The sequence below is a fragment of the Callionymus lyra genome, chromosome 17, assembly GCF_982586985.1.
Source record: "Callionymus lyra chromosome 17, fCalLyr1.hap1.1, whole genome shotgun sequence".
NCBI lineage: Eukaryota > Metazoa > Chordata > Actinopteri > Syngnathiformes > Callionymidae > Callionymus > Callionymus lyra.
This window is the reverse complement of record NC_141834.1, coordinates 8,340,671-8,362,750: the sequence shown is the minus strand read 5'-3', so window position 1 is coordinate 8,362,750 and position 22,080 is coordinate 8,340,671. Positions and strand designations below refer to the sequence as shown.

Sequence of the window (22,080 nt, the reverse complement as noted above, 5' to 3'; positions counted from 1 at the left end):
TTTTCGAATTTTGATAACAATCTTTATGTCAGAACAATCATATAAATATATAAATATATATATTATAGTTCAATATTTGGAGAGAGTAGTAAAATTAGGTTTATTCTGAATTATCATCTTCATTTTCTACTCCACTCTGTTCAGGAATTGGGGTTGAAAAGCTTATTGTGTAGCTTCCATTGACTGGAGCCATGAGCCTCAATAGCCTCTATGTTACTGCTTGAAGTCCATATCTTTATTCCATTGAACACAACTTTCCTAATTTAACAAGCCTGGTCTTCTTCAACCGACCTTACATCACACATGTGGTATTTCCTGTTATATCATAAAGGAATAGGGCGACATTTAAACAAAAGATTTATTTGTCCCACTGGGTTCATCTAGTTTTCTGCATACAGTCTTCTTTTCTTTCTAACCTTACAAGAGCTTCGATACAAAAGGTCAAATGATGACCCAATATCGGGGACTATTTATCTACATTAGCCTAGAGGCAGTGATAAATACGCTCAAACTGGTATGTGGTCCAAAAAAACTTGCTTATTTGTCAAATAAAATGGTTTTAAATCAGTTAATATCAGCGCTTTACATTGGCTGTCGGAATTCTCGTCTCTTAAATTGGTAAATATGTTGTTTAAATAAGTCAAAGGGAAAAGCAGGCTCTGGAATGACCCGATGATCGTGGGTTGCTTTGTGTACTTTGCGCAGCCTCTTATTACAACAACATCCTTCTGAGGCTGTTGAACCTTCCTTGAACATTGTGTCTCTTTGATATGCAAACGAGTGGTAAACCAACAGCGATACACGGAGGTAAAAATACTCCGGCTCATTTCCTGCATGAAAGTGTGAGCTTTAATATCGACAGCCGGAGAAATATTAAATCATGGATGTGTCATATATCAAAGGCAAACGGATCACACCTGTGTATCATGGATCGTGTTTAAATAGAAGTTTGTACATTCATATGTATGTTTTTAACCACTTATTGAACATCATTGAAGGCAAAAACAATTGCACTTTACTCAACTTTAAACACAAGGAGTGAAACATGGAAAGCATTAATTTCTTCGACTGATTCTGCATCAGCACATCTGAAGCCAAATATATATCCGCCCTATAGCCGAATATTCAGGCGTGTATTACATAGATTATTGGCTGGAAAGTGTCGAGCTGGCTGAAACATAAAGCCCCGTCTCCCTCTGGGTCTGTTTGGCACTTACGATCGGACACAATGATCCCATAACCTTTTGTGCAAGTTGGCGAAATACGTGACTGTTCCAGTAGAGATTAAGTCTTTTGCAGAGATACTCGAATATTTCCAAAGGCAGTTTCACATCCTCTGTTTCCCAGAGGCCCCCGGCAGGATGAAATTGGGACTTTTTTTTTTTTTTTTTTTGTCATGTAGATGGAGGATTGCTGTTCTAGATTTCTTGTATTTAATATTCACTAGAAATGAACATTTGAAGTCGGGCACCATTTTGTGGAGGATGACAGTTTTTTGCAGGTGTGTCCCACCATTAAAATACCAAGTAACAAGAGTTTCCTGTTTTACTCTTATGAGTTGTGTTCTAAAATGTTTGGGGCAGGGCTGTCGGATTCCACTTTTAAACTCAAAAAACAAGATTTTTGTGCAGAATATATGTTCATCAGTAGCATCAGAATATGGTTGAATGTAACATTTGAGCATGTTTTTATTGAATAATTTAATTTAATCAATTGTGTATTAAAAGGTTGTTGTTCTTTTTTTTTTATTCTGGCGTTTCTTTTTACAAATAGTAGTTTGGTATCGAGTTTGATAAATGTTTACACTATGATAGGAACGTATTTATATTGCAGCCAAAGGGCCACAACTAAAACAATTTTAGATGTATCTGTTAAAAATGGAAATTAGAATATAAAACTCTATGTGAAAAATCTTTCATTAGAAAAAAAAAGGCTTTTATGTTCAATGATAAAATGTTGGCACTATTATACAGAAATATTTATATTTAGAATTGTAAAGGTTATTAAAATAAGAAATTCAATGCATTTATTTTGAAAATATTCGACTTTTAATTGAAAAATAAACAATTCAACCTTTCAATATAGAAATAATAGAATTATTAATTTATATATATAACATTTATATTTTAAGTTCTATAATTTATATGAATAAAAAATCAGTTTCAACATTTGAAATGTGAAATTAAACCACCAGAATCATGTGTAATGATATTAACATGCAGGTAAACTAGTGTTTAGAAAGTTTCTAATAGAAGTTTAATTGTGGGAAATATTTTGTATTTCTCTCCCTTATTAATTCTTTTTATTTTTTATTTTGCTTGACACACATCTGTAGCACAATATCCTCCCAATATATGAGCAAATCACCAAAGCAGATTAGCAGTCATGACTGTTTCACTTTGAATAAACACTTTTTTTTTAACCTTCTTTTGTTTTGTGGAGCACAGAACGTCTAGATTAGTTGCGGCAGTCGTCTTTAAATCTCTCGATTTTCCATGGAAATGTGTTTTGTTTTATCTTTAATATGAAACAATCGAATCTAATCTCCAGAGGGATTAATAAAGTCTATCTATATAATCATCTTTGCAAAGGTTTCTACTGGACTCAAGTTGTTTATCTGGATCTGGAGACATTTATAAACAAGTAAGAAAAAACAGTATTTCCTGTTAAAATGTTCTTTTGCATCAGCTCGGATAAACTTGCCGAAAACTGCTTTTTCTTACAAATACTGCAAAACCTCCTGCTGAGCAAGAGTTTCTGAATTTTTTATTGGTAAAAAAAACACTCAATTTTGTTTCACATTTTCTTTCTCATTTAATTTGGTTTCTTTCACAGTTTATCCGGTGAAAAAAAAGGTTTAAAAGAGTAGAAATTTGTTATCTGGTCTCTGGTTATTTGTAGTCAGTGGATTTTAAGTAAGAATAACGGACAAAAAGAAGCACAAAAATCAAAATTGATCCATTAAGAAAACACAATTTCCAAATACATCTTCTGGATAAAAGACAATGATTCATGTTGAAAGAAAGAAAAAGTTTAGTATGTTTTTATTATTGAATATATTCAAGGCAACGACGGTGTATTTTCCGAACCATTAGTGACGAGCAGGTCCGTCTTTGTGACAAATCCACGCTTCATTCTGGTGCTGCTCATAGGTCAGAGCGTCCGTGTGTTCGCCGGTCTTGCTCTTCCTCTCCAAGTACAGAGCCACGCGGTCCCGTCCGGGGTCACCGACGCCTCGGCTCCACAGGGTCCTTGTTATCCCGAGCAGATCTCGAACATTAGCGGCGATCGCCTGCCGAGTGCAGAGCCGGGTTGAGGCCCTTTGATAAAGTACATGTTGACAATATCTAACCTCGTTGACGAGCGTGTCTTCAAGGAGATCTTCCCCCAAATTAGAGATTCTACATAAAGAGTGTGATTCCTGGAAGACACGCTCATAATTCCTTGAAATAATGAAAGGGATTTTTATTTGATCTTCATTTACTCCCAAATGCTTTCTCAACGAAACACCTCCGATCTAGTTAGGCTTTTTATTCTGACTTTGGGTGAGAGAAGAAGAAAACAATTTTGTCAGTGAGTGGAATAAAGCTGACGCGAGGGGAGTAAGTGCAGTCATGCACGGCCACGACGCACGACTATAATTGGATGTCACACTGCTGGAAGTGTGAAAGTTTCAAATGAGATGTGCAACTGAGCCAGTGCCACCAGTTTGTTGTCGTTCGCGTCTCGCTTTGATTCTGCTGCTGGAGAAGAAAAAGGCGGTGGAGTCTTCGTGTGACAACCATCGTTGCTGTTGCAGTTCTGTAGGTTCTCGCATCAACTCTTTGTTCTATGAGGGTTAACCATCTCTAGCCGACTTTTACATTGAGACTTACACACTGTGGGATGAATGTGGTCTATGGCTCAACTTCTTCTTAGTGGTCTATGGTGACAATGTTTCCTGAAATGGCCAAAACCGTAACATCTAAACAACGTATTATGCTCATTAATACCTCACTTAAATCGAGGCATTGCAATAGCTTCAAATGTAAATAAGTAATTTATATTTATATAGCGCTTTTCCAGACCAGGGTCACAAAGCGCTTAAACATTCAAACAATATTCAATAAAGTATATATTTTAAAGATCAAGATAAAACTGATAACACAACAGGAGTTCTAGAAAATCAAGGAAATCAAGCCTGAACAAATAAAAACGTCTTAAGATGTTTCTTGAAGGAGTCAGTAATAGTAGTCAAAAATGCTACAAAGAATAATTACATTACAAATATGGCACTTGCGATTCAACAATGTTATAGTTGTTTAAAGTCTTGGACGCTAAATCCACCCATATTTTGTTTAATCATATTACAATTTTAATAGTTTCTGTTAATGCCAGATATGGGCCCCGGGGGTATAGAAGTTAATACAGTAATGCCATCATTGCAGAGCATATTGAACTGTTGAATTTAACATTGCAAATGTTGTGGCATGTGTATATTGAAACATCAAATTTATTTTTTATTGAATAATGATTTCAATCATTTGTGTATTACGTTGAATTTATTTTAATTTAATAATTCAATTCAATAATTTGTATATTTAAATTGTTGTTCATTTGTTTTTTTCTTCTTTGTCTTTTATCTTTGGAAGAACTGAATTTGAAACAAAACACAAATTTTTTTTTGAATACATTTTTTTTCTTTACACATAGAGTTTGATGTTTTATTTAGAATAATTAACAAATAAATGTTCTAGATTAAATATATTTTTAATTCATAGCCTTTTAAATTCAATATTGGAATTATTGTATTCAATAAAAACTAATTCAACCTTTTAGTCTTTGAATTATTGAAATCAATTATTCAATTCAATTCAATGGTTAAAAAGCAAATGTGTTTGTGGTATCCCTTGTGTTGCTTCCAGGTCAAGATGAAAGACCTCCCTGGCTTCCATAAACACATATGCAGATGTGGAGGTCGTGGTTGACCCTGAGATGACACAAGGGTTAAGTTTTACACTAGTGTGTTAGGAGGTACACTAAGAACTAAGAACTAAGAACTGCACTGAAATGTTATTTAACATGTGTATTGAACATGTTTTAAAGTGTCTGGAATAAGAAACATTACATTTCTTTATGCTCTAGTGTGCTTGTAATTTTACAGTTAAGAACTTTTTTTATTTTTATTTTTATTTGTTCCAGTCCGTAAATAAACTATGACATAACAGTCAGTCAACACAAGGATGCTAGTCACTAGATTGGTGAATATACTAATTTTGCAACCCTCAACTATTTGTCCAAACTCCAATATTGATATACCAATATTAAATCAGGTAAAACACAAATAAATGAATGAACAAACCGGACCCACGAGTGTTGCAAGGTGTGTCAAGGTGACCCAGAGGCAACACAAGGGTTTCAAGTTTCAAGTTTCAAGTTGAAGGTTCACGTTCGACTAAAATTGCTCATTAATACATTAACATTAAATGTTTATTCTCGTACTCAAAACCTATTTTTGACTCTGTTATAAATATATGTAATATTTATGCAGAGGTTACTGATTTTTTTGTGGTTAATTTTGTTACTTTAGCTTCACTACACTCTGAAACTCCTGTGTTGGTCTCGGTGTCGTCTTGACCTTTTAAGCATCTATTTTATTGGGTATTGTATTGATTGTTTAAGCGCTTTGTGACCCTGGTCTGGAAAAGCGCTATACAAATATTACTTACTTACTTACTTACTTACAAATGATTCTAACTTTCTGCATTTTTGTCCTGCCACATTTTACAAAAGTGTTCCTTTGTGTCATTTTAATTTGGAAAACAAAATTATGCGCATATCCTTAAGGCAGGAATCAGGTCGACTCCAACTCAACTGTTTACAAAGTAAAAAGGCTTTTTTCTTTTTTTTTCTTGCAATCATTTTGTATTCAACATGAACAAACCTGTCAATACAATAAGTTACACTTTTTTTAGTTTTATTTACATATTTTTTCTAAATGTACATAGTGTGTTTATGACTTGGGTCTCATCATCCAGTACCTTATTAATTTCAACACAAAATATTTTTATTGAATTAATCAATATGAACAATTATTCTCACTCAATTTATGTATAAATGTTTCTTAATTTGTCTCGTGTTTAATATGTATCTTGATACGATCTGCAAATCGCTCTATCGTGTCTTCAAAATGTTCTTTTTAACGTGTTTCCATTGCTTCCCATCATCATACCTGCATGTCTTTAAAGACTGTGATGCCGAGTCTGGGCAAGGTCACACAGTCCACGAAGATGAGTTTTCTTCCGGTGACGTGGTTTTCTAAGAAGCAGGCCTAGGATAAAAAAAAATGAGCAAAGAAAAAGGAAGAGAAGAATGATCCTGTCCCTCTATATTACAATGTTAGTAACTCACTGTATATTGTGGAAATCCCATGGATTCAATCCATCTTGCAACATCATTACAACTCCACTGCAGGAACTCCATGTTTTATGTTGTGTGCTTGCCAGTTACCATGGAAACTGCTGATCGCCACTGGGTGTTAATGAAAAATATCTAATTCGATTCAAACGCACATTCCCCAAAGTTAGCGTGAGTTTACTCCTACTTAAACAAGTTCATTAAATTATATTCACAATATTTTTCCAGAGAATTCGATTTTATTATAACACAATCTCAGCCAATCAGCGTTCTACTTTGTAGGGCGTCTGATGAATCCTAAACCGTGATTGGCTGCTGAAAGTGACATGTAGCCAACCGGGTCGCTCGCCATTTTTTTGAGTGGATCTACAAATACTACCCGCTAGCAGCCACCACTCATGACCCACGACGACGGCGATTTGTAGATCGACGCATTGCTGACGCAGCCAGGGCTCTTTCGCTGCACCTTCGTCGTGTGAACTTCTTGGCTCCTGTGGGTCGGTTGAAGGGCTTCTGAGCGTTACAAACAAACCGTCCATCATGGCAGCACTCCTCCGCTCTGTAATAACCAAGAAGGTAGTTTAAATCCTTTTTTTTACCCAGTATTGTTTTTGTTTTGCAACAAAAGGCGAGCTAGCTAACGAGCGCTGCAAGCTAGCTAGCAAAGTGACATCGCCACGATGCAAACGTCAAACTAGTTTGGTTTTGCAGGAGAACTTTTTGTTTTGGGTCAACATTAAAGCTTGCATAATCCTCAATAATGTGCATATTTGTGTTTTAAATGTTGTTTGTTTGTGTGCAGGCCCCCCTCCAGCTGGGTCGCATGTGTTACTCCTCGACTGTGGTAAGAGCTTGACTTTGTACAGTTAGTTCTCTGTGTCCACAGTGAGTGTTGGTCAAAGTTACAATGTTTTTAAACTATTTTTTTTAAATCATGGGTTATATATTGAAAATTAAATTAAATTTGTATCTATAGAAACACAACTTCCAACTTACCTTATTTGTTTGTTGTTCGCCTTTTGAACTTTTCTGCAGATAAACATTGAAAGTTTGTTTTTTCTCTTAAGACAAATGTTTTCTTAACTTTGTTCTCTCCAATCATCCCCTTTAAGTAAGTAAGTTTCATTTATATAGCGCTTTTCCAGACCAGGGTCACAAAGCGCTTTAACAATCAAAACAATACTCAATAAATGATATACTTTAAAGATCAAGATAAAACTGATAACACAACAGGAGTTCCAGAAAATCAAGGAAAAGCCTGAAGAAATAAAAACGTCTTAAGATGTTTCTTGAAGGAGTCAGTAGATCCATCAAGCGTAAAGAGAGAGGAAGATCGTTCCAAAGCTTACCTTAAAAGTAGTACTTAAACACCTTTTTTTTCTTCTAAATTCATGCATAGTTTATTTTACTAAAACCTAGTTTTTTAAGAAGTTTTCATCCTCGCAGAACTTGTTAAACAAGAGTTGGTTAATACGCCTCCTTTCCACACTTGTTTCCACTGTTTGCTTTGCTTTTGTGTATTTTTAAACTAGCAACCTCTATCCTTCACTTTCTATGCTAATGAGATTTATTCTCCGAGTGTCACTACCCTCTCTTTGAACACCAAGTCTATTTTTTTTTTCCCCAAGAAAATTAGGACTCCTTTGAAGCTCCTCGCTGTTGTGGGATAATTGTGCTCGTGAACCGCTTCACACACCAAGTGTGTTAAACGAGCCTTCCTTCATGAGTTTGTTCTCTAGTGCTATGAAACCTGCTTGGATTTAATGGACTTTTGAGTGGGGTGATGATCGTAGAAATGTCATGTGAGGTAAACATATTAGTCATCATTTGTACACATGGATTGGCCACCGCAAGGTATTGTTGTGAAGAATCCTTGTGGTGTACGGACTCTTCACGACAAAAACACTGAAAATTAATCTCAAATCAGAGCTGAATTCTGTTCAAGATATTTAGTGAGATTATATATATTTTTACTATTACCTACTCCCATCAGTATGTGTGAATGGCTGTCAAAAGCACTACCGAATTTCCCCTCGTGGGACAAATAAGGGATTCTAAAAAAAAATATTTTTTTTTTTAGAGGTATTTAAAAATATCGATACGCTTACATTTTTTCACAGTACTGTATAGTTTTTATTCGTTAGTCTTTTAAATTATATTCAATCTTTTACCACATTTCTTTTATGATTGACAGTTCAATGCAGTGTTTCTAAAATATAATTTTCTTTTTTTTAAATTTACAAATGACATTGCAATATTCACAGGGTTCGTTATTGTGTTGCAATTAAAATTCCTCTTTTCCGTCTTTCACAAAATCATCTGCCGCTAAAGGGACTATTCAATTCGTGCGAGATCCAAGCGTTGACTGAGGACAAGAGGATACAGTCGACTCCAGCAGCTTTTAAAGCAGATGTTTTTCGGACATATTTTGGTTTCAAAACAAATCTAGGCCGTCATGACTTCGTCATGTGGTCTTTAAAGTCTGCAACACCAGAGTCAAGTACTCGGACAATAATACAAATATATATCCTTGTTACTACATTATCGCAATATATTGTATATGTATCGTATCGCATCGCCAGATTCCTGCCTATACACAGCATTAATATATATATATATATATATATTCATTTTTTCCCTCTGTGTAAATTGTTTTTGGCCTGAATGTACAGGTATATCTCCTGAGATATGCTATGAATAGGAGAAATTGCCCTACGTCCTGTTAATTATCATCATTCCATCACATTTCTTTATTCATAATGTTTCAAGACCATCAACACTGTGTCCTCTTGGTGTTTCTCCCCTTTAATATTAACTGCCTCCTAATCTAGTGGTTAGGAAGTGGTCGCTATGGCCTTAAGGTGAAAGTTTGGAGAAATGGACAATAAAGAAGAAGAAGAAGTTGCAACATGTTGAGCATGGAAAAGAAAGCATGTGTAATACAATTATCTAATCTATTTGGAGGAGACCAGAGGGTTGCCACTCATCTCCTGAAACATGTCTAATCTTGTCTATTTGAAGATCTTGAAGCTGTTTAATCAATCGTAGAATAAAGAAGTTGTTACGTGCTGAGGGGAAGCCCCGAACATCCTCTTAGGTCTTATCCATCTCATATTCTGACTCTCCTCAGCAGCTCTCTTGGGATTAAACATCACAGCCGGTCCCATGTGTTACTTTACTTTTTTTTTTATACCATATTTCGTTTATTCTGATGTAAGAAATCAGACGTTTCCCTTCACTCAAACTGCTTTTCTTCCCTTCAAAGTCACTTTCACATTATTTTTTCTTTCTACCTTCCAACACGACCTGTTCTCGTCTCTCACTGCGAACAAAATGTCATCCATAAACATTGTTCACTGAAGCTCTTGTCTCATCTCATCAGTCAACCTCTAGATGCAAAATGTCCCCGAGCCGTTTCTGTTACAATCCTTTCTTTTCCCTCTTTGAAACGACTGCCACGACCTTCAATGCATCATCCTAAAAATATTTTTACTTTTTTTTGTGTGCACTTGATGCCAAATTAAATTCTAAAGCTACCTTTGATGAATTATCACTTTAAAATACTGGAATATCAAACAAACTTTTGTTCAAACATTTTCGGCTCGTCATCAACTAAGGGTTTGGATTATTTTATAGAGTAATCGGTTCCTCTTTATAGTTATAGAAGAAAAACAACTGGGGCTCAGTTGTCTTTGTGGTCTTTCTTCGTCCAAAATCTCGCACTTAAAAACATGCAAATGGACTAGTGGCTCCCGCTAAAAACTAGTCGAATAATTCCTAATATCGAGGCTTCAATGTAAGATGGACATTAGACGAGCAGTATCAAGGTATTTGGTTGTTTTTAAGTGTGTTATTGGACAAAGACGACAACTGAGCTCCAGTCGCTACATTAAAATGAACAAACATTATTAACTCTAAAAAAAAAAAAAATTACTCTGAAAATAATCCCAACCCTTAAGTTATGGTAGAAAGTAAGTGAACTGTTACTTTTGGATGAACTTTGGGTATATTATTTGCTTTTCTATCATGTAAATGTCGTTGCATACTTTCAACTGTTTGCTCAAGTTTTTTATTTGTGTTGTGTTGGTATTGAACTATGTGATAATATTTGTAGGCAAACAAAATCGAATAGCTTGTTTAAAATGAACTTTAATGGTGATTAAAAATACTGTATGATGTTTATTATGAAACTGTAGTTTCCTAAATGTACTGTTTTGATAAATTACAGTATTTAACCACCAGACATTACCGAAAGAGTACCGAGCTACTTGATCAAACTTTCAGCCAAACCTAGTGGTACTGTTGTATTGTATTTTATATTGAATTTAAAAGTATAATGGAATTAGTGGAATGAGTATATCAAACGCTATGTGTTTAAAAAAAAAAAAGAAAGAAAAGTGTGTGTTTAGATGGATAGATATGAGATATGAATATTTTACTTTTTAAATAAATAAATAAAAATGTAAACCTTTCATTCAAGTTTTACCAATTTTAACAGTTTTAAACAATTTCCCGAAGGAGACCTCCTGAGGGATCAATAAAGTTTTACCTTACCTTAACATTTGGAATGTTAAATTCAATATTCTGGTGGCACTGATGTACCTCCATAAAAGTCTCTTAATTGCTTCTATTTTGCAGATTCATTATGAAGTATTTTTGTGAAGAATATTTATTCTATAAATAGTTTTGAGCCACATGTCACTCTCTTGAACTAGGGTTACCATAATTCATCTATGAAATATTAATTCCATGTTTGTTCAAAAAAAGAACCTCTAAATCGCTGTATTGTGTTTTGCTGCACAATAGTCGACTTAAATTCATTCGATTCACCATCTTTCTGCAATTTCTATTCACATTTCTGCTCGGAATAATGCAAGATAAGGCTCTCATTCTCCGATGGTGTGCGAGTCAGTCACGGCGCCGTGATCGGCTGAATAAGCCGTTCACTGATGCAACCCGACTGTAAGTGGATGTAATGTTGTGTTTCTGCTGCCCTCCAGCCCACCACCAAGCTGTTCATTGACGGCAAGTTTGTGGAGTCCAACACCTCGGAGTGGCTCGACATCCACAACCCCGTGAGTACTCTTGAGGTGAACTGTGGTTAACCTGAGCAGAAGGCTGCAGGGGAAGCGGATGTAGTTCCAAGCTGGCCGGACAGATCCAGGGCAGCTACGTCCATATTGTAATGGGAAAAATTCAAGGTTATTTAACCAAAATACTGAGAGTCACAGTTATGTAACTCGCAGTCATGCAACAGTTACACAAGTTTCCGCTGAATAATGAATATATACCTGCTGAGGATTTACTACCGTGTCGTCCGTCTCAGGCCACGAACGAGGTCGTGGGACGGGTTCCCAAAGCGACTCAGGGAGAGATGCTGGCAGCTGCCGACTCCTGCACCAGAGCCTTCCACTCCTGGTCTGAAACCTCCATCCTCAGCAGGCAGCAGATCTTCCTTCGGTACCAGCAGCTCATTAAAGACAACATTGTAAGTTTTGACACTTCACGCCCACACGCCGCCGATTCCTGCTTGTGTGACTCTCTATTTTAGGACGAATCCACAGAGGATTTCTTGTTTTCTTATTAACTATTAACATAAATATTCTTAGAATATTTAATCTAAATGATGAGGTTATGTTTCTAATGCTATTCATCTGTCAGCATATTTAAAGAGGATTATTATTCATGCGTTCCACAAATATTTGCCCGTTTACTGACATTTGGTTTGCCTCAAAGCTTGAGAATTATTTGACCAAGTTCCTTTATTTGCTTCACAGCAAGAGCTGGCTCGGCTGATCACGCTGGAACAAGGCAAGACTCTGGCCGACGCGGAGGGAGATGTGTTTCGAGGATTGCGTAAGTTAAAAAGTTATCTGTATTCCCGACCGCTCTGCACTCATTTGTTACCCAAGTTCAATTGATGTCAAGTCTCATTTACGCACCACCATTTCACAAAACAATTTGTCTCTTGAGACCCGGTGTAGCAACCGGGTTCAAGGCTCTTCTATAGCAACACAGAGGAACGATGGCCTTGATGCATCATTCATGGAGGCGAGGCTATGGGTGGAAGAGAAACCGGGCGGATGTTTATTCAAAAGACGGAGGGAATCGGGGTTTTCTGGAGTCGTTCAGATTTTATTGGTGGACAATAGGATTTTTTTTTTTTTTAAGAGGCCATCAAGTCCAACACAAGGAAGATGGAGCGTATATTTCTGACTTTAAAATGTTCTATCACTAAACGGGTTTATTAACATTAGTTACTGTGTGACTGATGGCCTCGAGTTTGAAATCTGCTCCGTAAGCATGTTTATTATACATTTATATACACACACCTTAGATTAGATTTTTCCTGTATTAGTCCCACAAGGGGACATTTTTGTAAATGCACACACCTTGCAGTGCGGCTTCATTCCAAACCAAAGTCGTACTGAAACATTTTTGACAGATTTTCGAGCGCTGTGTACATGATAAAAATCTGTTCTAGGTCAGTAAGTACAACAATAAATGATGCATAGGGATTAAAAGGTGCCCTGTCTATATTATTATTATTTTTGAATCTGCCTTATAGTCTGAAAGATATAGTAAATAAAAAATGTAAATAACAAGACCAGAACAATTACAATTTAAAAGTAGTGATTACCAAGAAGCTTCAGGCATCCTGCCTACTTTCTATTAGTAGTTTGTATATCATCACCATGTTTGCATTGGTTTCCTCCTGTAGTCCAAATGAACATTAGGCATAGACGACTATAGAACATAATCTAATTACTACTTCTCTAATACAATACATAATTCATAAAAGTATTTCATTTTGATTGCTAAGATAAAGTGATGCTAATGTACAGGATGTCAGGATTTTAACCGGTGCTCAAAATACTGGACTCGGGTGCTTTCATTCAGCAGTGCTGCCATCATCATATCAGACGTGTTGTTTGTTATCGTGTTGTGGACGTAGAGGTTTGGAAGATTGAGTTGTGAAGGCAGGTGTTCTTCTTCCATGACGTTGAGACACTGGTTGCATTTTAGCCACACGGCTTCTGTCGAGCTCGAGGTGTTTACGTTGTTCTCGTATATATACGATATATATATATATATTTGTTTTTGAGGTACAAGAAAAGCACAGAAAGCGCAACTAATAAGATGAAAATTTCATAAAATGTAGAAAATTAAATAAATGATATTGAGAGTTTTACATGGTCGTCGTCTAGCTTAACTAGAATGGCATCGACACATTGTTTGGATCTCCTGAATAAGCAGGAGGAACCTAGGACAGTTATGGCTGCAAATATAAAGTCGTGTGTCGTACTCTCATAAAATAAAACGTAAAAAAACATGTCTAGTCGAATCTGAAAATCGCCGTCAAACGACAATCCATCTTATTCACACCGAAGACTCTGAACACGTATCGAGCGTCTTTCTTCTCAACTCTCGGGCGGATGACAATTCAATGTAAATGTATTCTGTGAAATTTCTCCGCTTGTTTAAAAAAAAAAAAAGCCCCTTCTGCCTACTAACGCGGAGACAAAGTCAAAAAAATGTATGGCAGCACTTTTATCTATTTGAAATTCAAAAGGCGGAGTATGCGAAGACGATCACGCCGCCGCCCCCCCGTTCACTTCAGCAGCCCGTTGTAAACAAGGTTCACGTTGAGAAATTAAGAGCGGCGCTCTCTTGCGAGTGGAGGACAATATATTGTGTCTATTACACGCTGCTGTTAGGAAACTGGAGTGTTTGCTGCACTTGGTGCTCTTCCCAGCTCTGGCACGCTTTAGTGATCGCGCTCCTGCTAATTTGGTTATCGGCCATAAAGCAGGCTTCATCTGCAGGTACGCTGCCAGTCGGGCTGCTGTCCCCACACTACTATTACCAGTGTTTGAAGTGTTTATTTCTGCCTGTTCTGCGGGGGAAAGTGAATCAATTAACAGGTGGAGCTTTGACCTAAGATTCTGTGCTTAAATGACAACGTATCATCGTCTATTTTCACAGCCTTTTAACACTAAAGTGCTATTAGCAATAGTTAATGCCACACGTTTCTCTGAACAGAGGTGGTTGAGCACGCCTGCAGCATCACGTCCCTCATGCTCGGGGAAACCTTGCCCTCCATCACCAAAGACATGGACACCTGCACCTACCGGCTGCCCATCGGCGTGTGCGCCGGCATCGCTCCCTTCAACTTCCCCGCCATGATTCCCCTCTGGATGTTCCCCATCGGGATGGTGTGCGGCAACACCTACCTCATGAAGCCCTCGGAGCGGGTCCCCGGCTGCACCATGCTCCTGGCCAAGCTCCTGCAGGATTCCGGCGCTCCCGACGGGACGCTCAACATCATCCACGGGCAGCACGACGGTGAGAAGTTCCTTTTGGTGCGTCGTGAAATTATTCCGGATGTAATGGTGATACCTCCAGGTGATATGTAGATGTGAGATTTACATAATAGGTGCTGAATATAATCCAAGTATGCAAAGTGTTGCTGCTCTTTTCTTTCGTGCCTGGAGGGCTTTAGAAGTGTATCAGGGCCGTCACGTTATTGAACTCTCTAGCTTTCATGTTGAAACTGTTTTTGTTTTTTTTATTGAAATGTTTTTTTAAGCATAGTTCTTTTATTAAATAATTGAATTCAATAATGTGGAAATTGAAATTTTTAGTTATTAAATTTTATGATTTGTATATTGAAAGGTTGTTTAAAAAATATATATTTATATATATATATTTTATAATTCATTAAAATAAAATGTAAATATATAAATATAGATATATAGATATATATATATATAATTAATTAGCGTGATATTAGACTTTTGAAAATTTAACTATGAATTTTTAAAATTAAATATTTTGATTTCAATTAATAATCATTTAATTTGAAGCCTTTTTATTCAAAATGCAATGAGGTATAATTGTGATGATTGGATGAGTTCGATCAAATGGCTCTGTACTCATTTGGTATTATATTTATTATATTTTGGATTTAAAAGGCTACGAATAATAAAATGTTTAATTTAGAAAATATATTTTTGGATTATTGGAACATCCAAAATAATATTTTTTTTTTAGTAAATATTAGAATTTGCAACAATTATATTATTAATTAAAAACAAATGCAACCTTTTAATAAACACATTTTTGAAGGTTTTGCTTTTATATTTTTTATCTGAAGAGAAACCTTTACCAATTTATTTTTTTAATGGAAAAATTTGTCATTTACAGCAACATTTTCTTTTTCTATCACCAATGTTTTTTTTATTATATTGTTCAATAAAACAAATGTATATAAAAAAAATAAAAAAAAATAATATAACGGTTGAATTTCATTATTTCCCAAAGTAATTAGAGCAAAGTCGAATTTTTATTTAAGCATTTGTTTGTTTTCAATTCAACAATTCAGTATCTTGTATCTGTCACTGATGTACTTGTGGCTCAGATAAGCATGTTGTCCTTCTTCTGTGTTTCTAGCTGTGAACTTTATCTGCGACCATCCGACCATCAAGGCCATCAGCTTCGTGGGGTCCAACCAGGCGGGCGAATACATCTACGAGCGCGGGTCCAAGAACGGCAAGAGAGTTCAGTCCAACATGGTGCGTTTGTTTTTGCCGAAAGTATCTGTACTGCACAGCTGTCGTCGTTCTTTTATCTGCAATTACTGCTCTGAACGTGTCTCGCTGCGATTCCTAATGTTTCGGCAGCGCTGTAGGTCTTTGATGTCCGTCCTGTCTCTGAAATCCTACTGCTGTGTCCTACATTGCTCGTCTCAGGGAGCCAAGAACCACGGTGTGGTGATGCCCGACGCCAACAAGGAGAACACGATCAACCAGCTGGTGGGCGCAGCGTTCGGCGCCGCCGGCCAGCGCTGCATGGCTCTGTCCACGGCTATTTTCGTCGGGGATTCTCGTGAATGGCTGCCAGAGCTGGTGGAGCGTTCCAAGTCTCTGCGCGTGAACGCAGGTGAGATAAGAACGGCGGTTTGGTGAAGTTGAATGTCTTGTTTTTTTTAAAAAAGTGCGACCCTTGTCCTGAAGGCGACCAGCCGGGCGCAGACGTGGGTCCTCTCATCTCCCCCGACGCCAAGAACAGAGTGGAGTCTTTGATCACCAGCGGTGTGGAGGAAGGAGCCAAGCTGCTGCTGGACGGAAGGAACGTCTCCGTCAAAGGCTTCGAGAACGGGAATTTCGTGGGACCCACCATCCTGGGCAAAGTCACGGTAAGCCGGGACGACAGATGCGTCCGCCCAGGAGTGGACAGCGGTCGAGTAATTTGCCGAGCTGAGGGCATCGTTATTTCACATCCATCTGCTCCACGCTCTCTAGGACTCTGTGGCCAGGAATTCACCCTCATGATCTGATAACATCAAATAAATGTTGGACTAAATGACCAATTGGCTCGTTTTAAAACCCTGCATTTTTATCTGAAGGAAAACCTTCCAATTATTTTTGAAATGGAGCCATTTGTAGTGACTTTTTACAGCGATGTTTCATCATCTTGACTAATTATTAAGATTGAAACTATTTATAACATTGACAGGCATGACTTTTTAAGTAATACATATTTCACATAAGAATACTCGAGCAGAAGAATGTGTAACTTGCGTGTACAGTGGTCCCTCGTTTATCTCAGGGGGTTATGTTTTGAAAACCCTCGCATGAAACAAATCCCCTGAAGTAGTGACAGTTTAATTTTTCACTATTCAAACACATGTTAATCCCTTCCTCGCACTCTTTATAAACCTTCACGGTCAGTAACGGTTTCCACATTTGCACACACTTTATACACTCAAATCCCTCCCAAAAACCTTCTTGGTTATAGTAAACTGAAGAGCTCCCTGGATGCTTTGCTGCCCAGCCAACTAATCACAGCTGGTGATAACTTTTGACTTATAAAAATGCATGTATTATTGAAATGCATTATCGTAGCGACCAACCGACTGTCACTTAGAAGAGCAGTGTGAAGAAAGGCATCATGGGAGTTCACTGTTTTGTAAGTTGGGTGCGTTAATTGGTGCCTCCAACCAAGTTCTGTGGTTATGGTGAAATTGATCCGCTGTTCCATTTAAACACTCGTGTGTAACACCAAACAAATCAAACAAAAAAAGTCATTATTTGTTAGACCAGGGTCACAAAGTACTTAAACAATCAAAACAGTACAAGGTTAAAATGATTGCAGTGTGCTACAATATTTTTTAAATATGCAGTACTGTGTCAGGGGGAAAAAACTGCATAAAACTACTGGATATTTTTGATTAGGAATACACATTTTTCTATTAAATAATTTTGCTACTTGATAAGCATACGTGGATGATCCTTAACACACTTAAAATGAATCCATTGGAATTTAACTGGTTCTTTTAAAATCGTGCCAGTGCCTGCAGTGGAAAAACCTTGTTGTTTGGCAAACAAAAAAAAAAAAAAAAATCCAATATTTAGATCAAAATAGTCATTTTTTCACGTTTGCTTTACAAGGTTTAGACCTTCTCTCAGGAAGACTAAACCCTGGTTAGTATCTCCACAGCTGACGAGTTGAGTACATAAGGGCGATCACTCGCTTCCTCTCGATCAATCGCATTAACTCGGACTAGTTCAATATGTTGGACAAAGCTGGGCAACGTTCCAGCTCCCACATCAGATTAAATGTGCTGGATTAATCATTACCGCCCACCAAGGCTCCGTCAGAGGAGAGTGAAGACAACAAGTAGGAGATGAGTAACAAGACCCTGACAGTCTGCGTGAACGGAAAAAAAAAAAACGAGATAGTTTTCCTGCCGACTCCTGCTTTCGACTCATCTCGGAGCATCGGTGTCGGCAGCAGCAGGTGTGGATTTAGATGCGTTTTCAACGCGCCGCCGCTGTTTCTGTCGGCGTCCGACCCGTTCTCCACACCTCGCTGACATCTGTTCTCCCGATCCTGCTCTTACTCGGGGTGCACTGAAGCGTCCGACACTCCTCACTGGAGCCGCTACTCTCTGGAGCGTTCAGTTTGGACTCGTAATAAGGGAGCGCTGGGATCACAAGTCCGCACACTATCAAAACACAATAGGCTGACACGGAATAGGAAATGAGGGAATACATGAGCTTTTAAAGTGGTGGAGACTGGAGAGAGAGGGAGGACGCAGAAGAATGGCAGATACTTTAACTGAATCTTTAATGCGTGGTTATAATTACCTTTTGGTGCTTCAAAGACTCCTTCAAGAAACATCTTAAGACATTTTTATTTGTTCAGGCTTTTCCTTGATTTTAGTTAGTATTGTTTTGATTGTTTAAGTGATTTGTGACCCTGGTCTAAAAAAGCGCTCTGTAAATACTAATACTTACTCCATCTTTCATTAAGGCTAATGCTAACATGGCTAGCTCCAGAAGAGCAAAAACTGGAAGCCTCTGTAATGGAGATAAAAAATCTAACATTTTTGTTCAAGAAGCCTCATTTAATTTTTTGCCAAAAGCCAGTACAACCCCCCCCCCCCTTTTTGTCCTGGGAGTTGTTATACGAATTGTATTGTAAACCGTTTCTAGTGAATCTATGCCTTTGGCAGAGGTGTGCAGCGTCTCGACGCTCTCTACTTGGACACGTTTGTTAGATTCTGTCAGTGATACAAATGTTTGACGATACAACATGATCAGTTGAACACAGTTGGATTGAGATATGACGGGATACAAGAAAGTACCATCACTCTATGTATGACCTTGTGATCCGAGTTCAGAAATGAAAGTCGAATGCTCCTGGATGTCTAAGAAAAGTGTTACACTGAGAGTTGGGTTGGATCTTTGGTTCTTAATTAATTTCTTAGGTTGCTGTTCTAAAGGGTTTTTTCAACCAATACTGCAAATAAGATGTACAGTTGTAGTAGTAGTGTTTTCTTAGGCCAGTTGCAGCTCTGATCGATATCAAACAATCTGTGATGGTTCAATATGGCAACATGATACAAACGACTTCACTCTTAAAGTTATATAAATCGACATGAGGTTGGGATTATTTTCAGGGTAATCGGAGCTCAATGTAGGAGTGTCTAATGTCTGCCACAAACAAGTATAAATCATAGCCTTATTCAAATTTTTTCTTGAAAATCTCATGTCGAGGCTTTAATACAAGTCAGACGTTACATACAAGCAGGATTAAGCGTATTTTTGTTGAAGGTTCGTCGACTGGACTGATAATGATGGAAGTACATTTTTGTCTATAACTCTATAAAGTAACAAATTTCTCTGACAATGATCAACCCTCGTCGACCTGAGGGCGAGTAGAAAATGAGTGAAGGTTGAATTTTGATGAAATCTCTTTAAGAAAGCTCTATATATAGATATATCTATATATATATGGATGGATGGATGGATATTAGATTCTTGCATATCAATGAAAATCCACCCTGTACCATCACAGGTGAGAAACTGTGTGATTCGCCCACTGCTTTCGCTCGCCGTCATTCCTCCGGGTACTCGCCGTCTCCTCGTAGTCATCCTTCCGTCGGACGTCCGTCACCGTCCTCCACCCGACCTCCCCTCACTCCCGAGCCGAGGAACGCAAAGAATCTCGACTCGATGCGACGAGCTTACCTGGATTTCTCACCCTCCGTTTAACGAGTGTCGACAGTCTCCGCGAGAAGCAAATCCCTGTGAAAATCCCATAATGCGTCGGTGTCGCAGACGGTGACAGAAATATTGGGTTTCATCAATAGTTCTCGTCCAGACGTGCCGTGACAACAGGTTGAGGGGAAACTGGAATGTTTTTTTGCTAAAAACAGCTGCTTGGTTGGAATATTCAGATTGCAGGGTGGAGCGTCTACTATTGTGAACTACTTTCCCACCTGTCGTGAGCTATATATAGGTGCGGGACGAGAGCCAAGAGAGCAATACTGCCTCTTATACAGGAATCCTGCTGTGCTGCTGCAGTGATCTCAATCTCACTAGAATACAATCCTGGGTTTTTCCCCCTCAAGTTGTTTTTTTGGAAAAACCTTGAATATTTGAGCATTTCTTGAGTAAACCGCTGAGCTTGCACTTCTCTCTGCAGGTGATGGAATAATAATTCATGTGTGTTTCAAACCTTCTTCCCAGCCGGACATGACGTGTTACAAGGAGGAGATTTTCGGGCCGGTGCTAGTCGTGCTCGAGGCCGAGAACCTGGACGACGCCATCTCTCTGATCAACAAGAACCCGTACGGCAACGGCACCGCCATCTTCACCAACAACGGAGCCACGGCTCGCAAGTACACGCACGAGGTGGATGTTGGCCAGGTGAGACGAATACCAAAGTATATTGGTGCCATTTTAGCAGGTTTTTTATACCCATTTAAAAATATATATATTGTATATAAGGCTATTAATAGAAAATATTATATGTATAAAATGATACATAATAATAATAATAATAATAATAATAATAATTCTGTGTAAAAACAACAAAAGACGACAAGAAATTAAGTAATTTTTAAAATGTTTGATTTAACAAATATATTTAATGTAAGTAAGTAATTTTAATTTATATAGCGCTTTTCCAGACCAGGGTCACAAAGCGCTTAAACAATCAAAACCATATTCAATAAAGTATATACTTTAAAGATCAAGAAATGTGCAATTACCAAATTCAACTTTTCAATATAGAAACTATTGTAACATTTGAAATGTGGATTTATTTATTGGAAATTATCTTTATTTGTTATTTAATACATTTTAGTTAAATCTGTCAAAACAGTGTTTGATAATGAGACTCGATTCATCTTGTAAAATAAAGTGGAAAAAATACAGTTTGATCAATTCCACAAAGTCTTATGTTTAACTGTAAAATGTAATTTTCCTCCACTTTTTAAAGCGTTGATCTGATATACTTTTGTGTAGATCGGCATAAACGTTCCAATCCCGGTTCCTCTCCCGATGTTTTCCTTCACCGGCTCCAGAGGATCGTTCCGAGGAGACACCAACTTCTACGGCAAACAGGTTCCACAGACTGTGCTTTGAAAAGAAGTGAAGGGACGACTGACGCTTCTTTCTCTCCAGGGCATCCAGTTCTACACTCAGATCAAGACGGTGACGTCACAGTGGAAGGCGGAGGACGCCACCGTGACCAGCCCGGCCGTTACCATGCCGACCATGGGACGCTAAACGTTGATGCCTCGCGGATGCTGGCAGGAGGCGAGCCTGGTTTGGGTTTGAAGATAAGAAATGTTTCCTCCAGAGGAACGAGAGTAGATATTTAACCACGGATGAAGATGAATCGGTAAAAGTTCACAACCTGCATCTGGGTCCAACACTCGGGTGTGTTTTGTGTCTTTACTCTTTCTGGTGTTGCTGCAGAGACTTCATCACAAGGTCCACCGACACGAGCGACAAGTGAATCCTCATTTGTCCGAGCTGTGATTTCAAGTCTTCCTTTTTCTCTTCACATCTGACCTTTTATCAGAGTGTTTTTCTAGACGAAACCTGGTGTCGCTCCAACAGAACCCATTCATCAGTATGTAAAATATTTTTTCAGGTTGTGTTTTGTGGAGGATGTGTGCGTGTCTTCTAGGATTGTGGTTACATTTCAGGGTTTCGCTAAATATGCAGTTGTTGGCTGAGAGTTTTTGAATAAGTAGTGGTTTTTTGGACAGTACTTGAGACCTTCATGTATCTGATGAATTTTCACAGACGAGACAAACGACTGTTGAATAAACGTTTTTGGAAGCTGCGCTTGTTTGGCTCTTTCTAACGTTTACGATTCAAG

The 22,080-nt window shown here is 37.9% G+C and overlaps 2 protein-coding genes across 2 annotated transcripts; one reads left to right on the top strand and one right to left on the bottom strand.

The window, feature by feature from the left end:
* Positions 1-3,042: 3,042 nt before the first annotated feature.
* On the bottom strand, positions 3,043-6,462 carry LOC148062322 (sterile alpha motif domain-containing protein 15-like). Its single transcript, XM_087779040.1, has 3 exons — positions 6,391-6,462; positions 6,212-6,310; positions 3,043-3,292 (listed from the first exon to the last, which is right to left on the bottom strand). The coding sequence occupies exons 1-3, from the start codon at positions 6,460-6,462 to the stop codon at positions 3,092-3,094; spliced, it is 372 nt and encodes a 123-aa protein (XP_087635166.1). The 3' UTR covers positions 3,043-3,091.
* A 357-nt stretch (positions 6,463-6,819) lies between these two features.
* LOC148062321 (methylmalonate-semialdehyde/malonate-semialdehyde dehydrogenase [acylating], mitochondrial-like) lies at positions 6,820-22,044 on the top strand. The gene is made up of 12 exons (XM_087812127.1): positions 6,820-6,972; positions 7,199-7,240; positions 11,397-11,471; positions 11,723-11,884; positions 12,174-12,252; positions 14,440-14,742; positions 15,850-15,971; positions 16,149-16,338; positions 16,413-16,594; positions 20,436-20,615; positions 21,216-21,314; positions 21,375-22,044. Exons 1-12 carry the CDS (start codon positions 6,937-6,939, stop codon positions 21,477-21,479), a joined length of 1,575 nt encoding a protein of 524 aa, XP_087668253.1. The 5' UTR covers positions 6,820-6,936; the 3' UTR covers positions 21,480-22,044.
* Positions 22,045-22,080: the final 36 nt, after the last annotated feature.

Bases quoted from the DNA above. Each gene is read 5' to 3' on its own strand.
- LOC148062322 (XM_087779040.1), bottom strand. From the start codon at position 6,462: ATGGAGTTCCTGCAGTGGAGTTGTAATGATGTTGCAAGATGGATTGAA. The intron at 6,311-6,390 runs GTGAGTTACTAA...TTTTTATCCTAG, and splicing joins TGGGATTTCCACAATATACA to GCCTGCTTCTTAGAAAACCA. The intron at 3,293-6,211 runs GTATGATGATGG...TGCACTCGGCAG, and splicing joins CAGTCTTTAAAGACATGCAG to GCGATCGCCGCTAATGTTCG.
- LOC148062321 (XM_087812127.1), top strand. From the start codon at position 6,937: ATGGCAGCACTCCTCCGCTCTGTAATAACCAAGAAG. The intron at 15,972-16,148 runs GTGCGTTTGTTT...TGCTCGTCTCAG, and splicing joins AGAGAGTTCAGTCCAACATG to GGAGCCAAGAACCACGGTGT. The intron at 21,315-21,374 runs GTTCCACAGACT...CTTTCTCTCCAG, and splicing joins CCAACTTCTACGGCAAACAG to GGCATCCAGTTCTACACTCA.